Source organism: Palaemon carinicauda, chromosome 3 (genome assembly GCF_036898095.1).
Source record: "Palaemon carinicauda isolate YSFRI2023 chromosome 3, ASM3689809v2, whole genome shotgun sequence".
Taxonomy (NCBI): domain Eukaryota; kingdom Metazoa; phylum Arthropoda; class Malacostraca; order Decapoda; family Palaemonidae; genus Palaemon; species Palaemon carinicauda.
In genome coordinates this window covers 177,924,738-177,952,469 of record NC_090727.1, presented here as the reverse complement: position 1 = coordinate 177,952,469, position 27,732 = coordinate 177,924,738, and the positions used below count along the sequence as shown (strand labels likewise).

Sequence of the window (27,732 nt, the reverse complement as noted above, 5' to 3'; positions counted from 1 at the left end):
CTAAGAGCCTTTAAGAGGGGGAGAGGAATATCCACAATGGATAAAGCATAGCTTAGACTTCCTCCAGGGTATTAGTCATGGTGAGAGGGGGAGCTGAGTTCATTCAGCATAAAAGAAAGGGGAAGAAAGGATTCTTCCCAATTCAGATAGGTCCCGGCAAGGGACTGTGCATGGATGCACAGAGTATGCTAGAAGAATTTACTGCACAACTATACACCATAGTTTTCTGACTAGGGTATGTACTATACCATAAATGTACTGGCAATCGTATATAGCTATACAATAGACACTGCCGGCGCGAGGCCGGCAGGGAAGAGGTGACGGTCCACTGAAGTAGTATGATTAGGTGGCGCCGGCAGCGTGACGGCGTGCCGGAATTGCGCCGGGCGTCGGCAATTCTCCATCGAGGGGGAACCCCTCCCAGCCATCAGACAATGTGGCAGAAAGAGGGCGAAACCTCAGGATGATGGCAGATTGCCGGCAAGACGGCGGCCCCCGGCAGTCGGCAAGCACCCGGCGAAGGTATTCCAACACTGACGTCAATCAATGAGACAGAGAGGATACCAGGTTAAGCTGACGGCTGTTGCCGGCAGCGTAGTGTGGCAGTGGACCGGCACTGATGAGATAGAGAGAAAGGATAGAAGAAGAAAGAGGGAAGGGCAGTAGCTCCCTGCCTAACCTCGTCTTCTTCCGGAAGGAGTGTTCAAATGAAAGGGAGAGGGTGGCAACCTTTCATCCAGCTGCAACAGAGCCGGCAGCCGGCTGGAGTTGCGGGTGGCGGCCCAAGGGAGGACCGAAGAACACTAAGATAGAGGGGTCTTCCGCTGGCAGACCGACCTGTCGTATGCTATCCCATAAATCGACTATATGCGAGAAGCCTAGCAGTTCAGACTGACCAACAAAAAGACCGAGCCGACCCCACAACCCGCCGGCACACGATCGAGTTGTAGGACGGTGGAGAGAGGTTTCATGGCTAGGCCAACACTAAAGGACAGAGGGGGGAGGGGCGAGGGTCCTGAGAGGGAGTGTAGGGGAAGGCGTGAGCCCTTACCGACACTCCAGGGGGTGGGTTCTGTTTCAGTACTAGCACTATCCCAGGCGTAGGAAGAATTCATTCTCCAGCCTAGGGTAGGTTAGCACAGTGAAGGTACAGCACTAATGTACCGTCCTAAACTATAAGAAACAGAATCCCGAGGCCTGCCTAACCTGGGCTAGGGAACAAGTCCTCAGACCAGGGAAGGCAGGTGTAGGACAAGTCGCTAGGCCACAGGGAGGAAGGGTCGTAACCCTACCAGGTGTGGACTAGGGGGAAGGGCAGAGCCCCCCCCCCCACCCACCTTCGCCAACCAGCAGAGACCAAGAGGAGAGTTCATTCACTTAATGGGGTAGCTGGGGGCGAACAACTGGTACTCTGAGGTTCTGTCCTAAACTCAAAGCTCACGAACTATGGCTAAGAGTGGGGAAAGAAAATCCTAGCCTAACCTCACTTGAATACGATTCAAGGCAAGGAGGACTAGGACGAAGCCTAGGCTACCTCAGAGAGAGGAGATTACCTTGGATAAGGTAACTGGGGAGGTGAGAAAGTATACAAAAGCCCTAGCGTTAGGTTAGGGGCAAGGGAGTCGACTACCAAGATCATCGAAACCCCTTGTATACTTCCTAGAAGGCAAAAAAACATGTGCATTCACTGAATCTTATACAGTATGTATAAATGCCCAACATCTTCATTTGTAATATAACACTAGGAACACTTATTATATCATGCGTGAAAGTAAACAGAAAAACGCCTGGGCTATCGAGCCTAGGGGCTAGACTAGCAATCTAGCATATGAATTCGGCTACCTACATTCACCGAAAATGAATACTATCGGCATAATATAACTAATTCTTGGCAATGAAGACTAAATAACTAATGATGATATTTAGTTATAAGACAAGGAAGGTTGTTCTGGCTAACTAAATAAAGCACGCGAAGTGAACAACAGCGTCGGCGTCATGACGCCTCCGGTCAAGGCACAGCTCCACCACAAATCACAGTATTTTAAGATAAAAAGACGTTACTTTACGGCCAGAGCTGATTTATACAATACAAGAATATGGTACTCAACTTTCCAGACGAAGGCGAGGCAGAAGATTGCAACATGATGAATTACTTAGCGAACAACTGGGAAAAAGCACCTGGTCATAAACGCTACGTAAGAAAGAATGATGAAGGCGCGCAACGGTGACGTCAACCAAGATGGTGGAAGTATATATATTAATCTGAAGTAGAATTAGAAATAACTGGAGAAAGCTGAAGCTTTATAATACTATTTGAAGTTCAGAATAATTATTTACTTAGTTTTTCATAACATAAAAATTTAATCCATAGAAAAAAAAAATTAAAGGTTTGCACACGAATAAAATAATGTCCTGTAAAAAACTGTAGAAGACACCTGACATTCTTGGAATTATAGTAAAAATAAAATGAAGAAAATTTAATTATAATAGTAAATATATAAAGTGGTTGTTAACTATTTTGGCTCTAGAAATGTTGAAGGTTTCAGAACAACTTGGTATGGTAGTTACATCATGTGAAAAAGTACATTTCTGGGCCACGACCTGTGCCTCCCAGTGAAATGCCCCTTTAGCATCATTTCTAAGGTATATAACTGCAAACAAGGTCATATCATTCCTTCAACACTTGGGGTTCCGGATCAACTTCGCGAAATCTCGCCTAGTCCCGAAGTTGACATTCCAATGGCTAGGGTTACAATGGGACCTAAATTCCCACTCCCTATGCCTTCCATCGGCCAAAAGAAGAGAAATAGCAAAAAACACAAAGCGTTTCCTCAAGGACAAATTGACATCCAGAAGGAACCAAGAGAGGATTCTGGGTGCCCTCCAGTTTGCCTCAGTAACAGACATATTACTGAAGGCCAGGTTGAAGGTTATAAATCGGATTTGGCGTTCCAGGGCGAACAAAGGGTATCGAGACAAAAGAGCTCGTCTCCCTCCAATCCTAAAGAAAAGGCTCCGACCATGGACATTGGTCAAAAACTTGGCAAAATCCGTCCCCTTCCAATATCCACCTCCAAAGTTGGTCATTCACACGGATGCCTCCCTAACAGGCTGTGGGGGATACTCCCAGTTCAAGAAAACCCATGGTCTTTGGTCACCAATGTTCTGCCAGCTTCACATAAACGTTTTAGAAGCCATGGCAGTGTTCCTCACTCTGAATCGCTTGGCCCCAGCCCGAAACCAACACATCAGATTGGTTCTAGACAGCGAAGTCGTAGTTCGCTGCATAAACAGAGGAGGCTCCAAATCAGGACACATAAATCATGTGATGATAGCCATTTTCTCCTTGGCAACATCCAACAAGTGGCATCTGTCAGCAGTCCATCTGGCGGGAGTACGCAATGTGGTGGCGGACGCTCTGTCCAGAACCACCCCGCTAGAGTCGGAATGGTCCCTGGACCTCAAGTCATTCAAGTGGATTCTATCCCAGGTTCCGGGCCTCCAGGTGGACCTGTTTGCGACAGAGTCCAACAACAAACTAGAGTGCTACGTAGCCCCCAACCTGGACCCCCTAGCCTACGCCACAGACGCAATGTCACTGGATTGGAACATTTGGGAGAGGATTTATCTATTCCCTCCAATCAACCTGTTGATGAAAGTGTTGGACAAGCTCAGAACTTTCAAAGGGCGAGTGGCTCTAGTAGCCCCCAACTGGCCCAAGAGGAATTGGTTCCCCCTTCTGGTGGAACTGGGCCTCCGCCCCCGGCGGATCCCCAATCCAATACTAACACAGACAGTACAAACTTGCACTGTGTTCGCTTCCTCAAACGCTCAGAGTGCCCTAACTTTATGGACTTATGAAATTCGCAGCCCAAAGAGCCGCAGATATTGACCCTCAATATACTTTATTTTTGGAATCAGATAAGAGGGAGTCCACCCTTCGACAATATGACTCGGCTGTCAAGAAACTCGCCAAGTTCTTAAAGGACTCAAAGGTTGAGAGAATGACTATGAACCTAACAGTAACCTTTTTTAGGACTCTATTTGAATCTGGCATAGCAGCTAGCACTATTACTACCATTAAATCAGCCTTGAAAAAGATTTTTCAAATTGGATTCAATATTGACCTTACGGATTCATACCTCTCTTCCATTCCTAAAGCTTGTGCCAGATTGAAACCATCAACTCGTCCTAGCGCAGTTTCCTGGTTTCTGAATGATGTTCTCAGATTAGCTTCTGACACTCCTAATGAATCATGTGCCTATATCCCATTATTACGGAAAACCCTATTCCTAATGAGCTTAGCCTCTGGCGCCAGAATTTCGGAACTTTCAGCCTTGTCTAGAAATCCAGGCCATATTGATTTTCTCTCATCAGGAGAGGTTCTACTCTCCCCTGACAAAACATTCCTAGCAAAGAATGAGGACCCCCAAAATAGATGGTCCCCCTGGAAGATTGTTCCCCTTCCGCGGGATCCATCCTTATGCCCAGTTACGACTTTGAAAGCCTACCTAAATAGAACTTCCACTAAGTCCTCGGGGCCCTCATTTATTAGAGAGAACGGAGGAACCATCACCCTTAAAGGGATCAGACAACAGATTCTGTACTTCATTAAACAGGCTAACCCAGAATCATTCCCACATGTCCATGATATTTGAGCTGTAGCTACTTCTATTAATTATTTCCATCATATGAAATTTGATGACCTCACGAAATATACAGGCTGGAAGTCCCCAACAGTTTTCAAACGCCACTATTTAAAACCCTTGGAAGCCCTAAAATTTGCCACGGCAGCAGGGAATGTGGTTCCTCCTGATCATCATTAATCTTAATCACAGGGTCTTACTTTCCTCCCTTACCTGCCTCACTTATTGTCCCTACAGTGGTTTGGTTTATCTTTTGGATCCCACCCTTCAGTTGCATCCTTATGTACAGTCCTCAACATTTTATAATTTTTGTCCATGATCACATATTCATTCGAGATTGTTATATTTTTATCCTTACAGTAATCTAATTGTTTTGAACTTGTCCTGGTGTTCTCTTAGTTGGGACCTTATTTTGATGCTTGTGTTTTTCTCCTATATAACCTAGGATTATACATTCAGTTTGCATCCCATGTTTTATACTCATATTGCCTTTATATTGTTACATAAGGAGTTTTTTCATTCATCTCGAATACCTTATATTTACATTTAACTTGTATTAAATCATGTTTTTGGTATGTTTGACTTTAATTTTTCTTTTTCACTTAAGATTTTGGTTCCAAGTTTGGGACCATTTCTCTGGTACTATTTCACTGGGCGGCACAGGTCAGAGCCCAGAAAAGGGATTTTGACGAAGGAAAAATCTATTTCTGGGCGAGAGACCTGTGCCGCCCGGTGAACCCACCCTCTGCTCGCCCTCCCTGATGGACCCAAACTTGGGTGCTATGAGGAGTGACGTCATTGGCGTAGGTGGGCTTGTTGGTAGCGACGGTCAGTAGTGGACTTGGGACGGCTCCTCTTGGTTTCGGGGATATTTGACGAGGAGATATCTAATTGGTACGAGACCTCTGCTTGTGATTTTAACGCCCTTGTTATAATATACCGACACTTTTCAGGTGAGCGAGCTGGGTTCATACCTGGCATTCCTATGCAATTTTTTCTCTGGCATTATTTAGCAGTTATATACCTTAGAAATGATGCTAAAGGAGCATTTCACTGGGCGGCACAGGTCTCTCGCCCAGACATAGATTTTTCCTTCGTCAAAATCCCTTTTTATATACAAAAGTAAATTCACCTTAAATGGATTGTGTACTGACATTTGTAAAGATGCAGGATAATTTTACTGTATAGTGATGAGAGAAATGTTTAATGTACATATATATTATAAGATATCACTGCTTTGTTAGGTTTTCTTGTATTAGTGCCGTTACTTATTGAATTTTTATTAAATTGGTAATAGAGTATTTAATATAAAAATTGAGAACTGAACAGAGATGAGCTATTTAGGTTGTGTATAAAAAGTTTGCCATCACACAGTCTTATAGATTTATTAAAATTTATTTAAGCACAAATATAACAAAACTTTATGTCACATTAGTGTTATTTTACATTGGTAATGTTAAGAAAAGTCGTAGCACAGGGTAAAGTGTGATGTTCCATGATTATTTTTGTGATTTGCACATATTAGGGAAATTGCCCTGTAAAATATTACTGCAATATACATGAAAGGGCAACAACTGCTTTGTACTTACAAGGCAGAAGTTCTCATTACAAACTGTTATCTTTCTAGGCTTGTTATCTGCTGTTACTCTGAATTAACTACATAAAGATAAACAACAACTAAAGATTAGTTTTATTAGCCTTTTCAGCAATTTCTTTCATTTGAGGAGTAACTTTAAACATTGGTCCATGCCCTGGAACAATATAGTCTCCTAGTAATAACATTTCATTACGATGCTTTTCTTGCTCTTCAGGCTTTTCACTTCCAGCAACGTACTTCCACAGAGAAGGGTCAAATATATCTTCTTCACGCTCAAACAAGTCACCTAAGGAAGAACTTTCATGTAAATGTTTATACTTAAAGTATAATTCTTATGTTTCATACATACAAGCAATTGCTTTACATAAGTTGCACATACACCACATTTATTGATGGAAGAAGATCCTGATCTTCCATATGCTGGGTGAAACAATCTGTTTCTCAGCTCCTATTCACAAGAGGCTTTGCTTCATAAGACAAATATGAATATTTAAGCAAAGGGGATTGAAGGTAACCTCAGTACTGTTATATGAAAATTGTTTGTATGTAAGAAACAAATATTTAAAAAAAAAAAATTTATTTTTCATATCAAACAAACCATTGCTTTACATATCTGAACCACTACTTTTGTGGGAATGTGACTGATGTACATACTGGGTAGCTGATTAGAATGAGATATTATACGTTCCTGTACCTAATTCCATTATGCTACGAAAACACTCAGGAATGTATCATAACTGAGTACAGTATCTTATCTGAGTGCTGTTATTTAGGTTTCATTAGGACAGGTTTCATATCCAAAAATAATTATCAAATTCTTGAGTTTAAATTTACATGTATACAGTGAGCCCTCGCAACTTCGCGGTTCGACCATCGCGGATTGACCACTTCGCGGATTTTTTTCATAACCCATATGCTGTATATAAACATATCGCGGATTTTCCGGAAATTTCGAAAATACCGCGATATATGAAGACCCCCAAATACGATATTTCGTTACCTATAATTCCATTAATACTGTAATTAGTAATATCTGCTCTTACTGATTGTTCATTGCATTACATATGACATATAATTCAGTAGAGAAAGAAATAAAACACGAAAAGAGAATGTGATCATACGATAATTTAGTATACAGTACGTAGTAAAATTAAATCGAACATGAAACGCAAATCAGATGCAGTCATACCGTATTAGAATGGTGTAAGGCTGCTGATGGCTACTACTGTACTACAAATGTAATGGATGTGCATCTTTTCCATGAATCTTTTGTATGTATACGTACGTAGTACTGCATCCAATAATATTCTTTGTTGCAAAAATCACATCTCGAATAAGCGTACGAGAGAGAGAGAGAGAGAGAGAGAGAGAGAGAGAGAGAGAGAGAGAGAGAGAGAGAGAGATTGACACACATAGAATGAGAAATGAAACAAAAACAGTGATGAGAGAGAGAGAGAGAGAGAGAGAGAGAGAGAGAGAGAGAGAGAGAGAGAGAGATCCAATAAAACACACAATAGGACAAGAAACAAAAACAGTGATGAGAGAGAGAGAGAGAGAGAGAGAGAGAGAGAGAGAGAGAGAGAGAGAGAGAGAGAGAGATATCCTACAACAAAACAAGCGTAAAATAGCGTACGTAAAGCTGTACTGTATACGTAGGGTACCTTGTACTTTGAATTGGTAACTACTACGTAGCATATAAGATGGATTGTGATTGGTTCAAGCGCTGATAGATGACGAATCAGAACCCAAGTTTTGTAATCTAGCCTGTGATTGGTGTTTTGACCGCTTCTCCAACCTCCAGCATCTTTTCGCGGCCACTTTGTCTGCCACTCTCTCGCTGTGTAGATGTTGCTACGTTATTGTGAACTTTAATCTGTGCTGTGCGTGACTGTTTCAAGTTGAACTTTTTGTTGAACTTTCTGTTAAACCCTACTGTACAATGGCTCCCAAGCGTTCTGCTTCTACTAAGGCTGGTAGTGAGCCTAAACGCCACCGAAAGATGATGACGATTGCTGAGAAGGTGACGCTTCTCGATATGTTAAAAGAAGGCAGAAGTTACGCGGCCGCAGCCCGCCATTTTGGAGTGAACGAATCCACCGTTCACTACATCAAGAAGGACGAGGCAAACATTAGAAAGACGGCTACCATCACCTTTAGCAGATCAGCGAAGCGAGTCGTTACCACGCGTAATAAAACGATCGTACGCATGGAAGGTGCTTTAGCAGTGTGGATTGCCGACTGCCAGAAGAAGAACATAGCTTTGGATACGAACACCATCCAAACCAAGGCTTTGAGCTTGTATGAGAATTTTGCGGCAAAGGAACCTCAAGACGACGATGGCGACCATGCTGAAGAAGAAGATGATGTAGATGAACCTCAACCAGGGACATCCACTGATTCCCAGCCTCAAAAACAACGTTTTTTCCGCCAGCAAAGGATGGTTCGCGAAGTTTCAGAAACGCTTCGGCCTGAAAAGCGTTTCCCTGCATGGCGAAGCTGCTTCCGCTGACACTACCGCTGCTGAAACTTACGCGAACGAGACGTTCAAGAATATTATCGCTGAAGGTGGATACAACCCGGAACAAGTGTTTAATATGGATGAGACCGGCTTGTTTTGGAAGAGAATGCCGTCGCGAACTTTCCTGTTCAAAGAAGAAGCCAAAGCCTCTGGCTTTAAAGCGTTCAAAGATCGCGTAACCCTCGTGATATGTGGCAATGCTGCTGGATTTTTGCTAAAGCCGGGGCTTATTTACAAGTCGAAAAATCCTCGAGCTTTGAAAAATAAAAATAAGAATCTCCTTCCCGTGTACTGGATGCATAATCAAAAAGCATGGATTACGAAGATGCTAACCTCCAACTGGTTCCACCAGTGTTTTATCCCACAAGTCAGCAAATATCTCTTAGAAAAGGGCTTGCCATTCAAGATCCTTCTCCTTATGGATAACGCTGGTGGACACGCAACTGACCTGTCGCATGAGGGCATTCAGGTTGAGTTCCTGCCACCCAACACCACGTCATTAATTCAACCGATGGACCAGGGGGTTATCAGGGCGTTCAAGGCCCTCTACACGAAGAATACCTTGGCGGACCTCGTTGCGTGTGTGGATGCTGCCCAAGAAGATGAAGATGAAAATTTCAATTTGAAGGCGTACTGGCGGAAGTACACAATAGCCACGTGCCTGCAGAACATTCAGAAGGCACTGCAAGAAATGAAACCTGCAACCATTAATGCAAGCTGGAAGAAGTTGTGGCCCCAGATTGTTTACGACGACGAGGGATTTACACCGTCTGAAATTCAATACTCTGCAATACGCAAATCTGTGCAGTTGGCGGCGATAATTGGAGGTGACGGGTTTGACGACATGACGACTAAAGACGTCGACGAGTTGTTGGACTGCCATTCCCAGCCGCTAACTGACGCAGATCTAGAAGACCTGACGAAATCGGCCAGTGAAGAAGAGAGTGAAACGCAGGAAGAGACCCAAGAAAATGTCGAAGAAACGGGCTTAACATTAGAACGGCTTGCCAAGTTCTGCAACCATACGAAGGAGTTGAAAGAAATGTCGCAAGAGTGGGACGAGGATATGGTTCGGTCTATGCAATTCTGCAAAAAGATCGATGACGACATGACTCCCTACAGGATGCTCTTCGAGCGAAAAAAGAAGCAGCGGCAGCAACTTCTGATCACAATGTTCTTCCAGCCTCGCAAAAAAGAGCCAGTTCCTCCTGCTAGTACGCCTTCGGAAGAAATTGAAGAAGTGTCCCAGGAAGAAGTTGAAGAGGTGTCCCAGGAAAAGACACCTCCGCCTGAAGAGACGTAAAATACTATCATTGGCTGCACAGTAGAAGACATCATCAGCTTCATCATCATCATTTCTACTGTGCAGCAAATTCATCGCCATCATCATTCAAGTTTTTCTTCAACTTCTTTCGTGGTGAGTACAGTAACAATCTTTATTTTTTACTTTAATATTCTAACATTTTAATATTTGTGCCTGTTTTAGTTTAGTATGCATTAAGTTAAAGGGAAGGTTTTAAAAGTCTGAATATACATGTTATAACCTATCATACTTTTTTGTTTAAAATTTACATTTACTGTATGTACGTAAAACAACTCTCTCCCTCTCCTCTCTCTCTCTCTCTCTCTCTCTCTCTCTCTCTCTCTCTCTCTCTCTCTCTCTCTCTCTCTCTCTCTCTCTCTCTCTCGTAAATTGTTTTCCTGCTTTGCTACGTATGTACTGTATGATTTTATATAGATACGGTAAATAATATTTGTAATACTGTAACACATTTTCTAAAAGCTTTTACTGTAATATCATTATCTATCACTTTCATCATGCGCGTTAAATGCCTTCGTTTGTTTACTGAGCGTGGTTGTTTACTGAGCGTACTTTATGACGCCGTCGTTTCAGGCGGCATCATAAAGAAAAACATTTTATTTGGAAGTTGGAAGTCCTAAGAAAAATTAAGTAAAACATTGGTAAATAACAAAATCAACATACTGTACTGAATAATCAATATAATCGATGCAAAAAGTAACCTATACACAGATGTGTAAATGCGTTTGCTTCTTCATTATGATCAGAGATAAACGTAAACAAAACATTGGTTGCCCTTTTTTATCGTGCTTTTTGGCGTGTTTAGGAAACGCATGATATAAAATCGCCTTTAATATTTGTGCCTGTTTTAGTTTAGGGTACTCTAGTACATGCATTAAGTGTTCTGTACATTAAAGGGTAGTTTGTTAACAGTACTATGTACAAGGGAAGGTTTTAAAAGTCTGAATATACATGTTAAATAAATACGTAAATATGGTGTCACTACTTCCCGGATTTTCACCTATCGCGGTCGGGTCTGGAACCTATCTACCGCGATAAACGAGGGCTCACTTACCTATTTAGTAAAATCAAAGATTAAGAATAGTGGTCTAACAAGGAAAATAGAAGCATTTAGTAATTAAATGAATCAAAAGCCCTTCTTAGGAACATCTTGTTCAGTATAAGGGTGCATTTACACCAGTGCACCTAGTTGCCATGCGGGCTTTGCATGCATCTCTGCCGGCAATACGCATGACACAGCCACACGTTTCTGTTTACACCGAGAGTGAGGCAGAGGCAGTCATCAACATGTCTCTTCTTATTTCTGATCTTGATGTTAATCTCTAGCGCTGTCGTTTTAGTTCTTTATGCATGTTGCATAAGATTTTTCTTGATTCTGGCCATCCTTTCCATTCGTATCAACCCACACTGTACCATATTGTGCGCAGTACCAGATGTGCAGTTAATTCTTACAGTATGTCTTCTCCATCAAGGCTCAATGCTAAAAAATATTCTAAAACTTTTATTCCAACTGTGATCAGATTGTGGAATAATCTTCTATAATTGGGGAGTTCAATCGGTGGAATATTAGAAGTTCAAACTTGCAGAAAATGTTTATATGTTGAACATGCTGAAGTCTCTTCGTAGTATGTTATTTTGATAATAAAATAAATTTTTGAATATACTTACCCGGTGATTATAATAGCTGCAACTCTGTTGCCCGACAGACAACTCTACGGTAAAAACTCGCCAGCGATCGCTACACAGGTTGCGGGTGTGCGCAACAGCGCCATCTGTCGTCCAGATACCCAGTACTCAATGTAAACAAAGAACTCAATTTTCTCCTCGTCCCACTGCGTCTCTATTGGGGAGGAAGGGAGGGTCCTTTAATTTATAATCACCGGGTAAGTATATTCAAAAATTTATTTTATTATCAAAATAACATTTTTCAATATTTAACTTAGCCGGTGATTATAATAGCTGATTCACACCCAGGGGGGTGGGTAGAGACCAGCAATATATGTTTACATTATTATGAGCTAAGAGTTTTTATTTCATTTTAGAAGTTATCAAAATAACAAAAACAAAATAAATAGGTACCTGGTAAGGAAGTCGACTTGAACAATTACTCTGCCTTTTTAAGTACGTCTTCCTTACGGAGCCTCGCGATCCTCTTAGGATGCTGATCGACCCCTAGGATCTGAAGTATCAAGGGTTGCAACCCATACAACAGGACCTCATCAAAACCCCTAATCTAGGCGCTCTCAAGAAATGACTTTGACCACCCGCCAAATCAACCAGGATGCGAAAGGCTTCTTAGCCTTCCGGACAACCCAAAAAACAACAATAAAAACATTTCAAGAGAAAGATTAAAAGGGTATGGAATTAGGGAATTGTAGTGGTTGAGCCCTCACCCACTACTGCACTCGCTGCTACGAATGGTCCCAGTGTGTAGCAGTTCTTGTAAAGAGACTGGACATCTTTCAAGTAAAATGACACGAACACTGACTTGCTTCTCCAATAGGTTGCGTCCATTATACTTTGCAGAGATATATTTTGCTTAAAGGCCACGGAAGTTGTTACAGCTCTAACTTCGTGCGTCTTCACCTTAAGCAAAGTTCGTTCCTCACTCAGATGTGAATGAGCTTCTCGTATTAACAATCTGATAAAGTCTGACCAAGCATTCTTTGACAAAGGCAAGGATGGTTTCTTAACTGAACACCATAAAGCTTCAGATTGGCCTTGTAAAGGTTTAGTACCCTTTAAATAGAACTTAAGAGCTCTAACAGGGCATAAGACTCTTTCTAGTTCATTGCCTACGATCTCCGATAAGCTGGGGATATCGAAAGATTTAGGCCAAGGCCGAGAAGGCAGCTCATTTTTGGCTAGAAAACCAAATTGTAGCGAACAAGTGGCTTTTTCTGACGAAAATCCTATGTTCTTGCTGAAGGCATGAATCTCACTGACTCTTTTAGCCGAGGCTAAGCATACCAGGAAAAGAGTCTTAAGAGTGAGATCTTTCAGGGAGGCTGATAGTAACGGCTCCAACCTGTCTGATATGAAGAATCTTAGTACCACGTCTAAATTCCATCCAGGGGTAGCCAAACGACGCTCCTTGGTGGTCTCAAAAGACTTAAGGAGGTCTTGCAGATCTTTATGTTTGGAAAGATCTAAGCCTCTATGCCGGAAGACCGATGCCAACATGCTTCTGTAGCCCTTGATAGTGGGAGCTGAAAGGGATCGTCCTTTTCTCAGGTATAAGAGAAAAACCGCTATTTGAGCTACAGAGGTACTGGTCGAGGATACAGAAACTGACTTGCACCAGTCTCGGAAGACTTCCCACTTCGATTGGTAGACTCTAATGGAAGAAGCTCTCCTTGCTCTAGCAATAGCACTGGCTGCTTCCTTCGAAAAGCCTCTAGTTCTAGAGAGTCTTTCGATAGTCTGAAGGCAGTTAGACGAAGAGCGTGGAGGCTTTGGAGTACCTTCTTTACGTGTGGCTGACGTAGAAGGTCTACCCTTAGAGGAAGACTACTGGGAACGTCTACTAACCATCGAAGTATCTCGGTGAACCATTCTCTCGCGGGCCAGAGGGAAGCAACTAACGTCAACCTTGTCCCTTCGTGAGAGGCGAACTTCTGCAGTACCTTGTTGACAATCTTGAACGGTGGGAATGCGTAGAGATCCAGATGTGACCAATCTAGGAGGAAAGCATCTATATGTATTGCTGTTGGGTCCGGGACTGGAGAGCAATAGATTGGAAGCCTCTTGGTCAGCGAGGTTGCAAAGAGATCTATGGATGGTTTTACCCCAAGTGGCCCAAAGTCTCTTGCACACATCCTTGTGGAGGGTCCATTCGGTTGGAATTACTTGCCCTTTCCGACTGAGACAATCTGCTATGACGTTCAAGTCGCCTTGGATGAACCTCGTTACTAGGGAGATGTATTGACCTTTTGACCAGATGAGCAGGTCCCTTGTGATCTCGTACAACGTCAGTGAGTGGGTACCTCCTTGTTTGGAGATGTACGCCAAGGCCGTGGTGATGTCCGAGTTAACTTCCACCACTTTGCCTCGAAGGAGAGACTTGAAGCTTTTCAAGGCCAGATGTACTGCCAACAGCTCCTTGCAGTTGATATGCATGCTCCTCTGACTCGAGTTCCACAGATGGTATTGAAGAGGACGGAGGTGTAGTCTTCCTAGTGACACAAATTGTTCCACGGATGACAGCGTCCCTACCAGACTCATCCACAGCCTGACTGAGCAGCGTTCTTTCTTCAGCATCTTCTGGATGGATAGCAGGGCTTGATCTATTCTGGGGGCAGATCGTCTTGTTGTTCAGCAACGTCCTCATCAGAGGGTTCCTCATCCGAAAACTGATGAGGAAACGGCAACGGAGTGGGCAACGTCTGGCTCGCTGAGTCCGGTCGCACTGGTGGATGCGTGACGGAGCCGGACGCAATATCATGGAACTGCTGCACAGTCTGTGAACTGTCAACAACCATGGGTGCGCGAGGAAGCACAGCGTCAACCCGAGACTGTCTAGACCGTCTGGGTTGTGCAGTCAACACCCTACCGGGTTGCTGAGGTTGACGCACTGCGTCAAAACAAGTCACCTCTGCTGGTTGTTGAACGTCCTGAACGTCAACAACCACCTCCGAGCGTCGCTTAACGTCAACGTGCGGCTGGCAACCCACACTAGGTCGCATCGGTGGAGGGACCACCTCAACTGGCAGACGCGAGTAGGTTACCTCAGCGTCAACAGGGCGCACAACCAACCGGTTGGAAGGTTGTTGGCCAGAAGGTTCGGTAGCAACCTTCTCCGCATTAAAGTCCTCTAACAAGGACGCAAGCTTGGACTGCATGTCTTGCAGCAAAGCCCATTTAGGGTCTACGGGAGCAGGTGTGGCAACAGACGGGGTTAGCGACTGAGGCGGTACCGTTTACCATCCCTGAAAGCCTTGTTATGCGTGACATAATTGTACAGCAAAACTTCAAAGGCTCGAAAACAGCTGTGAAGTTGACCTGTAAACAACTTGGAGCGTCTCCTGGCCAGGCGCCAGGGAGAGTCTACGAGAATTGAGAAGTCTATCTGGGCAGAGGCATGAACTCCCAAGCCGAGAACTTCTCTCGTGTCATATCAGACTCTCGCTCTATAAACCAGTTTAAAAGAAGGGAAAGCAAAGGCTGTATCCCCCAAACTCCTCCTGGTGAAAAACCAGTCGCCTAGCCAACGTAACGCTCTCTAGGAGAGCGAGAGAGCACTAGCTTAAAAACAACGGCTTCGAAGTAGCTAGGCCTAGTGTAAGCTCTGACGTTTAGGCGAACGAGGAGCAGCAGTTACAAAAGATCCGGACAAAGATCCTTAAAAAAATCATCATGATTAGATTAAAGTCCATAGGAGGCTAAGCAGCTTTAGGCTCCTCTCCATCTGACAGAGTCCTCAAGGGAATATCAGTAGGAGGGAGAACAGCAACTTCCTCATCTACAGGAACCTTGTCCGATAAAAGCTGAGTCTCAAGCAAGGGAGAGACCTACCGTGGTGGCAATGCTTTACAAGCAGAGTCCACACTCACTGGTGCATTAGTAGCGGATCAGAACGCAACGTCATGTAACTGCTTGACAGTCTGTGAACTGTCAACAACTGAACTGTCAACCACAACAGGTGCGTGAGGACGCACAGCGTCCACTCGAGACTGCTTTGACTGCCTAGACTGAGCAGTCAAAACAACTCTATAATGCGGAGGTTGACGCACAGCGTCAAAACAAGTCAACTCCGATTGTTAGTGAACGTCTTGAACGTCAACAGGAGCATCAGCAAGTGGCCTAACGTCCAAATGCGGCTGAAAAACCACACGAGACCGCATCGAGTGTGGTTCTAAACAACCTGACTGACGTAACTAAGCTACGCCAACGTCAACAGTAAGCACAAAGGAACGTTAGGTTGGCTGAAAGCCAGGATATCGATGAGATAAACGGCTAGACTCAACGGACTAATCGGCAGAATAGTCTTCCATAAGGGAGGCAAGCATATACAGCATGTCTTGCCATACAACCCATTAAGGATCAACGGAAATGGTTGTGGTAAGAGACGAGGGTAACGTCTGTGACCGCAACACTTTGCCTACAAAAAAAAGACTCTCGGAGTCTGTGTTACGCTTTTGTTAGGCGGCGAGCAGTTATCCGATGACTGCATAGGGTCAGAGCTGTCCTAATGGTTGTAACCAGGACGCTGGACCTGTCCTGAAAGGACTGACTTTCGCTTAAGGGCTTCGAAACCTTGTGACAGGTTTCTTATGCGAAAAGCCTTCGGATGACGAGGAGAAACAACGTCTCTCTCGTCTTATGGTAGGGGAGATCTTGGTAAGATACACCCGATACCATAGAGGGAAAACGTCTGTTCGTTGGTCAAGGCCTCTCGAACCCATAAGTCGTTTGACATTACTTCTCCCCTGGGCTTGGGAGCATGTAAGAGGTCCCGGACTAGGTGAACGACAGGCACGAACAGACGAACCCTCGGACGCAACACTGTAACACTTTGCGCCTCGGACGCAACACTGTAACACTTTGCGCATATCACTTTATCACTTCGATTTTCTGTTTTGCACTTATTTCTACCTGAAACACGCAATTCTACCCTTCATTAAAAGGTAGTAATTGCGAAATCAGTCGTATAATGCAAGCTCATTAATACCAGCAAAAAACAGAAAACATATTTTAAGATAAAAAATTCAGTGGCTGGGGAAGAGACTAAACACTAGTTCATATAAACTACGTTTTCAATCTCTCACCGCACATAGCCTGGGGACGAGAATAAAAACCTAAAAACGTTTTATCCTTCCTCCCCATACAGCGACTAGGGACGCGAGTAACACGAGAACAACGTTACCCGCTTGAACGGAACGTTTTCTCTCCTCTCTCTCCCTCCGTCTCTATCTCTCTCTCTCTTTCTCTCTTGATTTCGCACCTAAGAGAAGAGCCCAATTATATTTCGTCAAAAAAAAAAAACATGTTATTTGACTAAAGGAAAAAACTGAAAGGTTTTTCAAATAAAAAGTTCCTTTAAATTAGAATTTAAAACATTTAAGCTAAGAAAGAATGAACAAAACGTCAGAATCGATTTACTCTTACTGCAAAGTGAAACCGTGATACACTCTCTCTATCGTAACGATAGAGCGCATGTTGAACGTCCTGAACGTCAACAACTGCGTAGCATAAATAAACTAAACGTTAGTTCATCTTTGAAAACAGTACGAAGACTATCAAAGAAATTCTTCCATAAAATATTACATTTAAAAAGTTTTAAATCCTTAGCTCTTTAAAAGCTAATTACGATATAAAGGGCTCAACGTTGATTAACTTCGGTTCCAAGTTAGGACCGCCTACTCTCAGGAAAGGTCTATATAAACAAAACATTAAAATTTATTTTTATATGTTTATAATAAATGGAAAGTTAATCGAAGAGGCCTAATAAAGGCGGAGAGATATAAAATATATAGAGGAAAATCTATAACGTGATAAGATAATTACTAAAAGCCTCAACACACTTCCGTGTAAGGGAAGGGTCGGCCATTTAAAAGTGAAAGAAAGTCCATACTCTCTTTGTCACCATAATTAAATCTATCCAAAACGAGTTCAAGATTTAAGATGAAGATAAAACACCTGCATAGCGAAAGCTCAAAACTAGAATAAAGTACTTCACCAATTAGTTGTGAAAAAAACTCCAGTTTAGCAACAGCGAGTAAGTACGTCTTGTCGATAGCTCGACAGAGAGAAAATTGAGTTCTTTGTTTACATTGAGTACTGGGTATCTGGACGACAGATGGCGCTGTTGGGCACACCCGCAACCTGTGTAGCGATCGCTGGCGAGTTTTTACCGTAGAGTTGTCTGTCGGGCAACAGAGTTGCAGCTATTATAATCACCGGCTAAGTTAAATATTGATAATTATATTTTAATGTTGATACTAATCTTCAGATGTTCTATATTCATTATTTGTTACTTCTCATATAGTTTATTTATTTCCGTATTGCTTTCCTCAATGGGCTATTTTTCCCTGTTGGATCCTTTGACCTTATAGCATCATGTTTTTTTCAACAAGGGTTGTAGTTAGCTATAATAATAATAATAATAATAATAAAAATAATAATAATAATAATAATAATAATAATAATAATAATAATAATAATAATAATAATAGCACTAATAAAGGGATTTTGACGAAGGAAAAATCTATTTCTGGGCGAGACCCCCGTGCCGCCCAGTGAAATATTCCTTTAACACCATTTCTAAGGTAAAAACTGCTATGAATTTACCAGAGAAAAATTTGTATAGGAATGCTAGGTTGAACCCAGCTCGCTCACCTTAATAAGGTGTGGGTATAATACTGGGGCGCTGAATAAATCACAACCAGAGGCCTCGCACCATTAAGATATCTCCTGTCAACATCCCCGAACAGCGAGGTGCTGTTCAACATCCTACTACTACTAGCAATCCCACGCCAGTGACATCACTCCCTATAGCACCCCAGATTGGGGCCCAATCAGGGAGGGACGGGTGGGTTCACTGGGCGGCACGGGTCTCTCGCCCAGAAATAGATTTTTCCTTCTTCAAAATCCCTTTTCTGGGCTCCGACCCGTGCCGCCCAGTGAAATCGTACCAGAGAATGGGGACCCAATATGGCTAACTACTTGAAGAGGGAATAACACAAAATAACAGAGCTGATGAGTTTAATATAAAAAAAGAGGGATGTGGAAACCCGTAAAATTAGATCAACATGTATATGACAGTGATAAATAGACATGGTAAACAATCAATAATGAAACCCGTAGGTAGAATTCAACAGATATGAATAGTGGGAATCCAGCTTGGTAATCAAAAATGCAAAATAAAATCAGCTCGGGGATTCAAGAACAAGTGTAATGAAAACAATTCGTGAAATTGAACAATTGAATAATAAAATAATACACCATAAGGGTGTACAGTAACAAAACAGGTAGGAACAACAGGTAAGCCAGGCAGGAGGGAAAGAGGACAGAGCAAGACGTTGTGATTAGGACTCAGTACCTTCAGGAGGAACTATATTCCCTGCAGCTACTGTGGCAAATCTAAGAGCTTCTAAAGGTTTTAGGTAGTGGCGCTTGAAAACTTTAGGGGACTTCCAACCCGTATATTTTGAGAGCTCATCAAATTTCATATGGTGGAAAAAATTAATTGAGGTAGCCACAGCTCTAATATCATGGACATGTGGGAATGATGCAGGATTAGCTTGTTTAATAAAATAAAGAATTTGTTGTCTGATTCCCTTAAGGGTAATAGTTCCTCCGTGTTCTCTAATAAATAAGGGCCCTGTGGTTGTAGTGGAAGTTCTACCTAAGTAGGCTTTCAGGGTGGTAACTGGACACAGGGATGGATCCCAAGGAAGTGGAATAATCTTCCAGGGAGACCACCTGTTTTGGGGGTCTTCATTTTTAGCCAGGAAAACTTTGTTAGGAGAGAGAAGAACCTCACCCGAAGAGAGAAACTCTATATGACCAGGGTCTCTAGATAAGGCTGACAATTCTGAGATTCTGGAGCCCGAGGCGAGGCTCAAAAGAAAAAGTGACTTTCTTAACAATGCCATATAGTTACAGGATTCATTTGGAGTGTCAGAAGCTAGCTTAAGAACATCGTTCAAAAACCAGGAAACTGTGCTAGGGCGAGTTGAAGGTTTTAGTCTGGCACAAGCTCTCGGAATGGATGAGAAATATGAATCCATTAGATCAATGTCAAAACCAATATGGAAGATCTTTTTCAAGGCTGACTTGATTGTAGTAATGGTATTGGCTGCCAGGCCAGATTCGAAGAGAGTTCTGAAGAATGTCACAGTTAGGTTCATCGTCATTTTCTCAACTTAGGAATCTTTCAAGAACTTAGCTAATTTCTTGACAGCTGAGTCATATTGACGGAGAGTAGATTCCCTTTTGTCAGATTTCAGGAAAATAGTATTCAAAGGATCGATGTTTGCACCTCGTTGGGCTGCGAACTTCATGAAGTCCATAAAGTTAGGGCATTCAGAATCCTTGAGGAAGCGAACACATTGCGAGTTTGCACTGTCTTTGTTAACACCGGATTGGGAATCCGCCGGGGGCGGAGACCTAGTTCTAGCAACAAGGGGAACCAATTGCTCTTGGGCCAGTTGGGGGCTACGAGAGCCACTTGACCTTTGAAGGATCTGAGTTTGTGCAGAACTTTCAGCAGGAGATTCACCGGAGGAAACAGATAAATCGTCTTCCAGGTATTCCAATCTAGAATCATAGAGTCCGTGGCATAAGCCTGAGGGTCCAGGTTGGGGGCTACGTAACAATCTATTTTGCGATTGGATTTCGTCGCAAACAGATCCACCTGGAGACCCGGGACTGGAGATATCATCCACTGGAAAGATCGATTGTCTAGTGACCATTCCGACTCTAGCGGAGTCGTCCGGGAAAGTAAGTCCTCTACCACATTCCGGACTCCTGCTAGATGGACTGCTGACAGGTGCCACTTGTGCATTGCCGCCATGGAGAAAAACTTCAACATGATGTGGTTTATTTGGGCTGATCTGGAGCCTTCTCTGTTGAGGCAGTGTACTATGACTGCACTGTCGAGAACCAGTCTGATATGGAGATTCCTGGTTGGATTGAGACGTTTTAAAGTGAGGAAGACTGCCATGGCCTCTAGGACGTTGACGTGCATTTGTTGGAAGAACGGTGACCATAACCCTTGGACTTTCTTGTGTTGTAAAGGAACCAACTTGGAAAGAAAGATTCTTGATCTTCGTCCAAGTCTGCAGACTTTTTCTCAGGGTTGGGGAAAGGCGAGCACGTCTATCTCGGCGTATTGCAGTTGCTCTGGAGCGCCACACTCTGTTTATGTCCTTGAGTTTGGACCTCAGGACGATGTCTGTCACGGAGGCGAACTAGAAAGATGCGTGCTATATAAAGGAGTGTTGTCACTGGCGTGGGATTGCTGGTAGTAGTAGGATGTTGAACGGCACCTCGCTGTTCGGGGATGTTGACAGGAGATATCTAAATGGTGCGAGGCCTCTGGTTGTGATTTATTCAGCACCCCAGTATTATACCGACACCTTATTAAGGTGAGCGAGCTGGGTTCAACCTAGCATTCCTATACAAATTTTTCTCTGGTAAATTCATAGCAGTTTTTACCTTAGAAATGATGTTAAAGGAGCATTTCACTGGGCGGCACGGGTCGGCGGCCAGAAATAATAATAATGATAAATTCCCAGTACACAGTGGTGTAAACTAATGTATTTTAGCGATTATCCAATTCTATACACTTGTTCTTATTTATCATGCTGTGTTGTCTGATACAGCTGTTGGCAAAGGATAGAACAGAACTTTAGCCCTCAAGATAAAACTAATGTTTCCAAGAACCATTGCCATCTAAACACACACACACATACATACATACATACATACATACATACATACATATATATACACATACATACATATACCAAGGCACTTCCCCCAATTTTGGGGGGTAGCCGACATCAACAAATGAAAAAAAAAAAAAAGGGACCTCCACTCTCTACGTTCCTCCCAGCCTGACAAGGGACTCAACCGAGTTCAGCTGGTACTGCTAGGGTGCCACAGCCCACCCTCCCCCGTTATCCACCACAGATGAAGCTTCATAATGCTGAATCCCCTACTGCTGCTACCTCCGCGGTCATCTAAGGCACCGGAGGAAGCAGCAGGGCCTACCGGAACTGCGTCACAATCGCTCGCCATTCATTCCTATTTCTAGCACGCTCTCTTGCCTCTCTCACATCTATCCTCCTATCACCCAGAGCTTTCTTCACTCCATCCATCCACCCAAACCTTGGCCTTCCTCTTGTACTTCTCCCATCAACTGTTGCATTCATCACCTTCTTTAGCAGACAGCCATTTTCCATTCTCTCAACATGGCCAAACCACCTCAACACATTCATATCCACTCTAGCTGCTAACTCATTTCTTACACCCGTTCTCAACCTCACCACTTCGTTCCTAACCCTATCTACTCGAGATACACCAGCCATACTCCTTAGACACTTCATCTCAAACACATTCAATTTCTGTCTCTCCGTCACTTTCATTCCCCACAACTCCGATCCATACATCACAGTTGGTACAATCACTTTCTCATATAGAACTCTCTTTACATTCATGCCCAACCCTCTATTTTTTACTACTCCCTTAACTGCCCCCAACACTTTGCAACCTTCATTCACTCTCTGACATACATCTGCTTCCACTCCACCATTTGCTGCAACAACAGACCCCAAGTACTTAAACTGATCCACCTCCTCAAGTAACTCTCCATTCAACATCACATTCAACCTTGCACCACCTTCCCTTCTCGTACATCTCATAACTTTACTCTTACCCACATTAACTCTCAACTTCCTTCTCTCACACACTCTTCCAAATTCTGTCACTAATCGGCCAAGCTTCTCTTCTGTGTCTGCAACCAGTACAGTATCATCCACAAACAACAACTGATTTACCTCCCATTCATGGTCATTTTCGTCTACCAGTTTTAATCCTCGTCCAAGCACTCGAGCATTCACCTCTCTCACCACTCCATCAACATACAAGTTAAACAACCACGGCGACATCACACACACACACACACACACACATATATATATATATATATATATATATATATATATATATATATATATATATATATATATATATATATATATATATATATATATATATATATATATATATATATATACATATGTATGTATATATGTATGTATATATATATATATATATATATATATATATATATGTGTGTGTGTATGTATGTATATATATGTGTGTATATATATATATATATATATATATATATATATATCTATATATATATCTATATATATATCTATATACAGTATATATATATATATATATATATATATATATATATATATATATATATATATATATATATATATATATATATATATATGTAAGGTTAGGCCATAGGAAGTACTGTGCAAGTAAGCCTAACCTGCCTAGTGGATGAGGGAAAACTCAAATGCTAGGTTAAGTAGACTAGACCAATGGAACTGTAGTTCCTAGGACAGTAAAGGGTATGGCATAACTAGAAAGGGGAAGGGGGAACTAGGAAGGCGGCAGAGAGAATAATCCAGATAAAAAATAAAATCTTGGCTACCTAGGGTCAGACTAGATAGCCTAAAAACCATCCCATCCATATATATAGCAACGAAGGATACTTCAGTCACCAGGGAACTGGACTGGGAGGGGATCAAGGTTGCACAGCAAGTAGATGCACCAGCAGGCACAAAGGGGGAGGGGGAAAGGAAGGGAGACTTAGAAATTGGTGAGGCGGCAAGGCAGGAAGGCTTAACTGAAGGATTAGAATGAGAATGGGGTTCTAAGGGGTCTGCAGTAAGGAGGCAAAGAGGAAAAGTCCTCACAACCAGCCGTTAGCCTACCAAAAGCTAAGGGAAGCCTAAGAATGGGTAAGGCGGTACAAAGGGAGGTCTACCTGTCAACATTAGAACAAGGTAGAGAGTTCCAATGGATGGAAAAGAAGTAGATACAGGGAACAAGTTCCCAAGACCCATGCCGCCTGGTCAAACATGCAGGCTGAGTGGAAAAGTGAAAAAGTCACCCTAGGACAATTGTAAAACACTATCCAATGCTCCCAGAAGGATCTTCAGGACTGCAGCTCCCGCTATAACGCATCAATAGCATGGGAGGACGGGCAACCTCACGAAACCAGCAAGGTTAAGAGAAAGAAGGGGATGTTGCAGTAGTACATATTCACGGGGGAATGCATGAATGTCCAGATTTTAATAGTCCTGCAACATGGCATCGACTTTCCCTGTCAAAGTATCCGGCACTGGAACACAATACTTCCAACTTCATATTGAGTAAAGCCTCGAACATGTCTATATTGGGTATTACCCACCAATTCCAATTTTCCAGATACTATTGAGTTTTAAGACCACTTGCTAGGAAGTACTTTTTTTGCTCTACTAATTTGCAAGGACATCTAACATCCCTAGAATAATTTGAGGTAAGAGTAAGATCACCTGCAAACAGTGGTGCTTCTGCAATGGATAAAAACAGCTCTGACCTCTTATTTCGGAATGTAAACCAGTGCTGCCATGTTATCTGTAAACATTGTCATACACTTCCTTATCACTAGCAATGCCTGAGCCCATACAGCTTTGAATATTGCAAACAGTTCCAGGCAGATTATGTGCAGGTAAGATTCCCTTTCTGTCCACATCCCTGATAGGTGAAGAAAATCTATCGTAGCTTTCTACCTTTCCTGGGACATATCAGTGAATAGTGAAACTTAAAAAAAAATTCTCAATCTGATTAAGCTAACTATACAGTAATTCTAAAGTATTATGCAATGACTCCTTGATCTGGAAAAGCAGTGCCGACAAAACATCGGACAACAATGAGCTTGATGAGAACGACTGAAGTACAGACTATGCTTCTTGGCAGAAAACACCATCTATATGGTAATAGGATATTAGGGGAGACTGGTAATGGGGGCAGAGTGAAAATAAGAAATTTTTAAAAGATATTGATAAAAGAGTAGTTTTTCGAAGATAAACCCATATGAACCTCAGGCGAGTCAGGGAAATAAAAAGTCCATGCATCTATAAACATAAAAGCTATGGCCAGTTAATTTCTAAACTAATAGCGATATTTATCAAACAACAAAGGAAAACAAACCTGCTACTATTACAGTCCCAAGATCTACTGTTTTTACGATTACACTAACATCAGCTGTTGTATGTCCTGGAGTGGGAATAATTTGTAGACTGTCATCTATTTTGAAAGGTTCACCTGGAAAACATGATGGTAATAATGTTAAATTCACCAATATAAAAATACAATTAATCATACTGTACTAAGAATGTTTACAATGACCTAAGAAAAGAAAGGGTACCAATATAAAAAAAGATAAACAAACTCTAAAATACCTTTATTCTGATATCTTAGATAATAATGATCATGGCCTATAACACAGAGCAGTAACATATGATATGAAGAACTGTATTAATATGAAATTTTCATTTAAAAGGACTAAACCAAAATACATCTAACTTATCTTTTTTATTATAGAGAGATGTACAGTAGTGATATTTTAAGATATATGACAAATTTAGAAATAATATGTTATTTTCATAATAAAATAAATTTTTGAATATACTTACCCGGTGATTATAATAGCTGCAACTCTGTTGCTCGACAGAAAACTCTAAGGTAAAATTCGCCAGCGATCGCTACACAGGTTGCGGGTGTGCCCAACAGCGCCATCTGTCGTCCAGATACCCAGTACTCAATGTAAACAAAGAACTCAATTTTCTCCTCGTCCCACTGCGTCTCTATTAGGGAGGAAGGGAGGGTCCTTTAATTTATAATCACCGGGTAAGTATATTCAAAAATTTATTTTATTATAAAAATGTTATTTTCATTAGTAAAATAAATTTTTGAATATACTTACCCGGTGATCATATAGCTGTCAGCTCTGCTGCCCGACAGAAAAACCTAAGGACAAAATACGCCAGCGATCGCTATACAGGTGGGGGTGTACATCAACTGCGCCATCTGTCAACAGGTACTCAAGTACTCCATGTCAACACAGAACCAATTTTCTCCTCGGCCCACTGGGTCTCTATTGGGGAGGAAGGGAGGGTCCTTTAATCTATGATCACTGGGTAAGTATATTCAAAAATTTATTTTACTAATGAAAATAACATTTTTCAATATTAAACTTAGCCGGTGATCATATAGCTGATTCACACCCAGGGGGGTGGGTAGAGACCAGCATTACATGTTGACATTCTTATGAGCTAAGTATTTTGTATTTCATTTTAGCAGTTATTCAAAATAACAAACATAAAATAAATAAGTACCTGGTAAGGAAGTCGACTTGAACAATTACTCTGCCTTTTTAAGTACGTCTTCCTTACTGAGCCTCGCGATCCTCATAGGATGCTGAGCGACTCCTAGGAGCTGAAGTATGAAGGGTTGCAACCCATACTAAAGGACCTCATCAAAACCTCTAATCTAGGCGCTTCTCAAGAAATGACTTTGACCACCCGCCAAATCAAGTAGGATGCGAAAGGCTTCTTAGCCTTCCGGACAACCCAAAAACAATAATAAAACATTTCAAGAGAAAGATTAAAAAAGGTTATGGAATTAGGGAATTGTAGTGGTTGAGCCCTCACCCACTACTGCACTCGTTGCTACGAATGGTCCCAGAGTGTAGCAGTTCTCGTAAAGAGACTGGACATTCTTAAGATAAAAAGACGCGAACACTGATTTGCTTTTCCAATAGGTTGCGTCGAATATACTTTGCAGAGATCTATTTTGTTTAAAGGCCACGGAAGTTGCGACAGCTCTAACTTCGTGTGTCCTTACCTTCAGCAAAGCTTGGTCTTCCTCATTCAGATGGGAATGAGCTTCTCGTATTAACAGTCTGATAAAATAGGATAAAGCATTCTTTGACATAGGCAAAGATGGATTCTTAACTGAACACCATAAAGCTTCAGACGGGCCTCGTAAAGGTTTTTAAATAGAACTTAAGAGCTCTTACAGGACATAAGACTCTTTCTAGTTCATTTCCAACCATACGATAAGTTTGGAATATCGAACGATATTGGTCAAGGCCGAGAAGGCAGCTCGTGTTTGGCTAGAAAACCAAGTTGTAGAACATGTAGCCGTTTCGGATGAGAATCCGATGTTCTTGCTGAAGGCATGAATCTCACTGACTCTTTTAGCTGTGGCTAAGCATATCAGGAAAAGAGTCTTAACGGTGAGATCTTTCAGGGAGGCTGATTGTAGCGGTTCGAACCTGTCTGACATAAGGAATCTTAGTACCACGTCTAAATTCCAACCAGGTGTAACCAAACGACGCTCCTTCGTGGTCTCAAAAGACTTAAGGAGGTCCTGTAGATCTTTATTGTTGGAAAGATCTAAGCCTCTGTGACGGAAGACTGATGCCAACATGCTTCTGTAACCCTTGATAGTGGGAGCTGAAAGAGATCGTTCTTTCCTCAGATATAAGAGAAAGTCAGCTATTTGAGTTACAGAGGTACTGGTCGAGGATACGGATACTGACTTGCACCAGTTTCGGAAGATTTCCCACTTCGATTGGTAGACTCTAAGGGTGGATGTTCTCCTTGCTCTAGCAATCGCTCTGGTTGCCTCCTTCGAAAAGCCTCTAGCTCTCGAGAGTCTTTCGATAGTCTGAAGGCAGTCAGACGAAGAGCGTGGAGGCCTTGGTGTACCTTCTTTACGCGTGGCTGACGTAGAAGGTCCACCCTTAGGGGAAGTGTTCTGGGAACGTCTACTAGCCATCGAAGTACCTCGGTGAGCCATTCTCTCGCGGGCCAGAGGGAAGCAACTAGCGTCAACCTTGTCCCTTCGTGAGAGGCGAACTTCTGCAGTACCTTGTTGACAATCTTGAACGGAGGGAATGCATATAGATCTAAATGTGACCAATCTAGTAGAAAGGCATCTATATGAACTGCTGCTGGGTCCGGGATTGGTGAGCAAACTATTGGGAGCCTCTTGGTCATCGAGGTTGCGAAGAGATCTATGGTTGGCTGGCCCCAGGTGGCCCAAAGTCTCTTGCATACATCCTTGT

The 27,732-nt window shown here is 42.4% G+C and overlaps 1 protein-coding gene across 3 annotated transcripts in view; it reads right to left on the bottom strand.

Moving 5' to 3' along the window:
- Positions 1–6,015: 6,015 nt before the first annotated feature.
- The window catches only part of LOC137638797 (metallo-beta-lactamase domain-containing protein 1), an 89,405-nt gene continuing 67,688 nt past the window's right edge, over positions 6,016–27,732 (bottom strand). For all 3 annotated transcript variants that reach the window (XM_068371168.1, XM_068371170.1, XM_068371169.1), the window contains exons 4-5: positions 24,810–24,923; positions 6,016–6,529 (exon numbers count right to left, since the gene is read on the bottom strand). In XM_068371168.1, the coding sequence (XP_068227269.1) occupies positions 6,324–6,529; positions 24,810–24,923 (320 nt within the window). In that variant the 3' untranslated portion in view covers positions 6,016–6,323. The remainder of the gene's footprint in view (positions 6,530–24,809; positions 24,924–27,732) is intronic.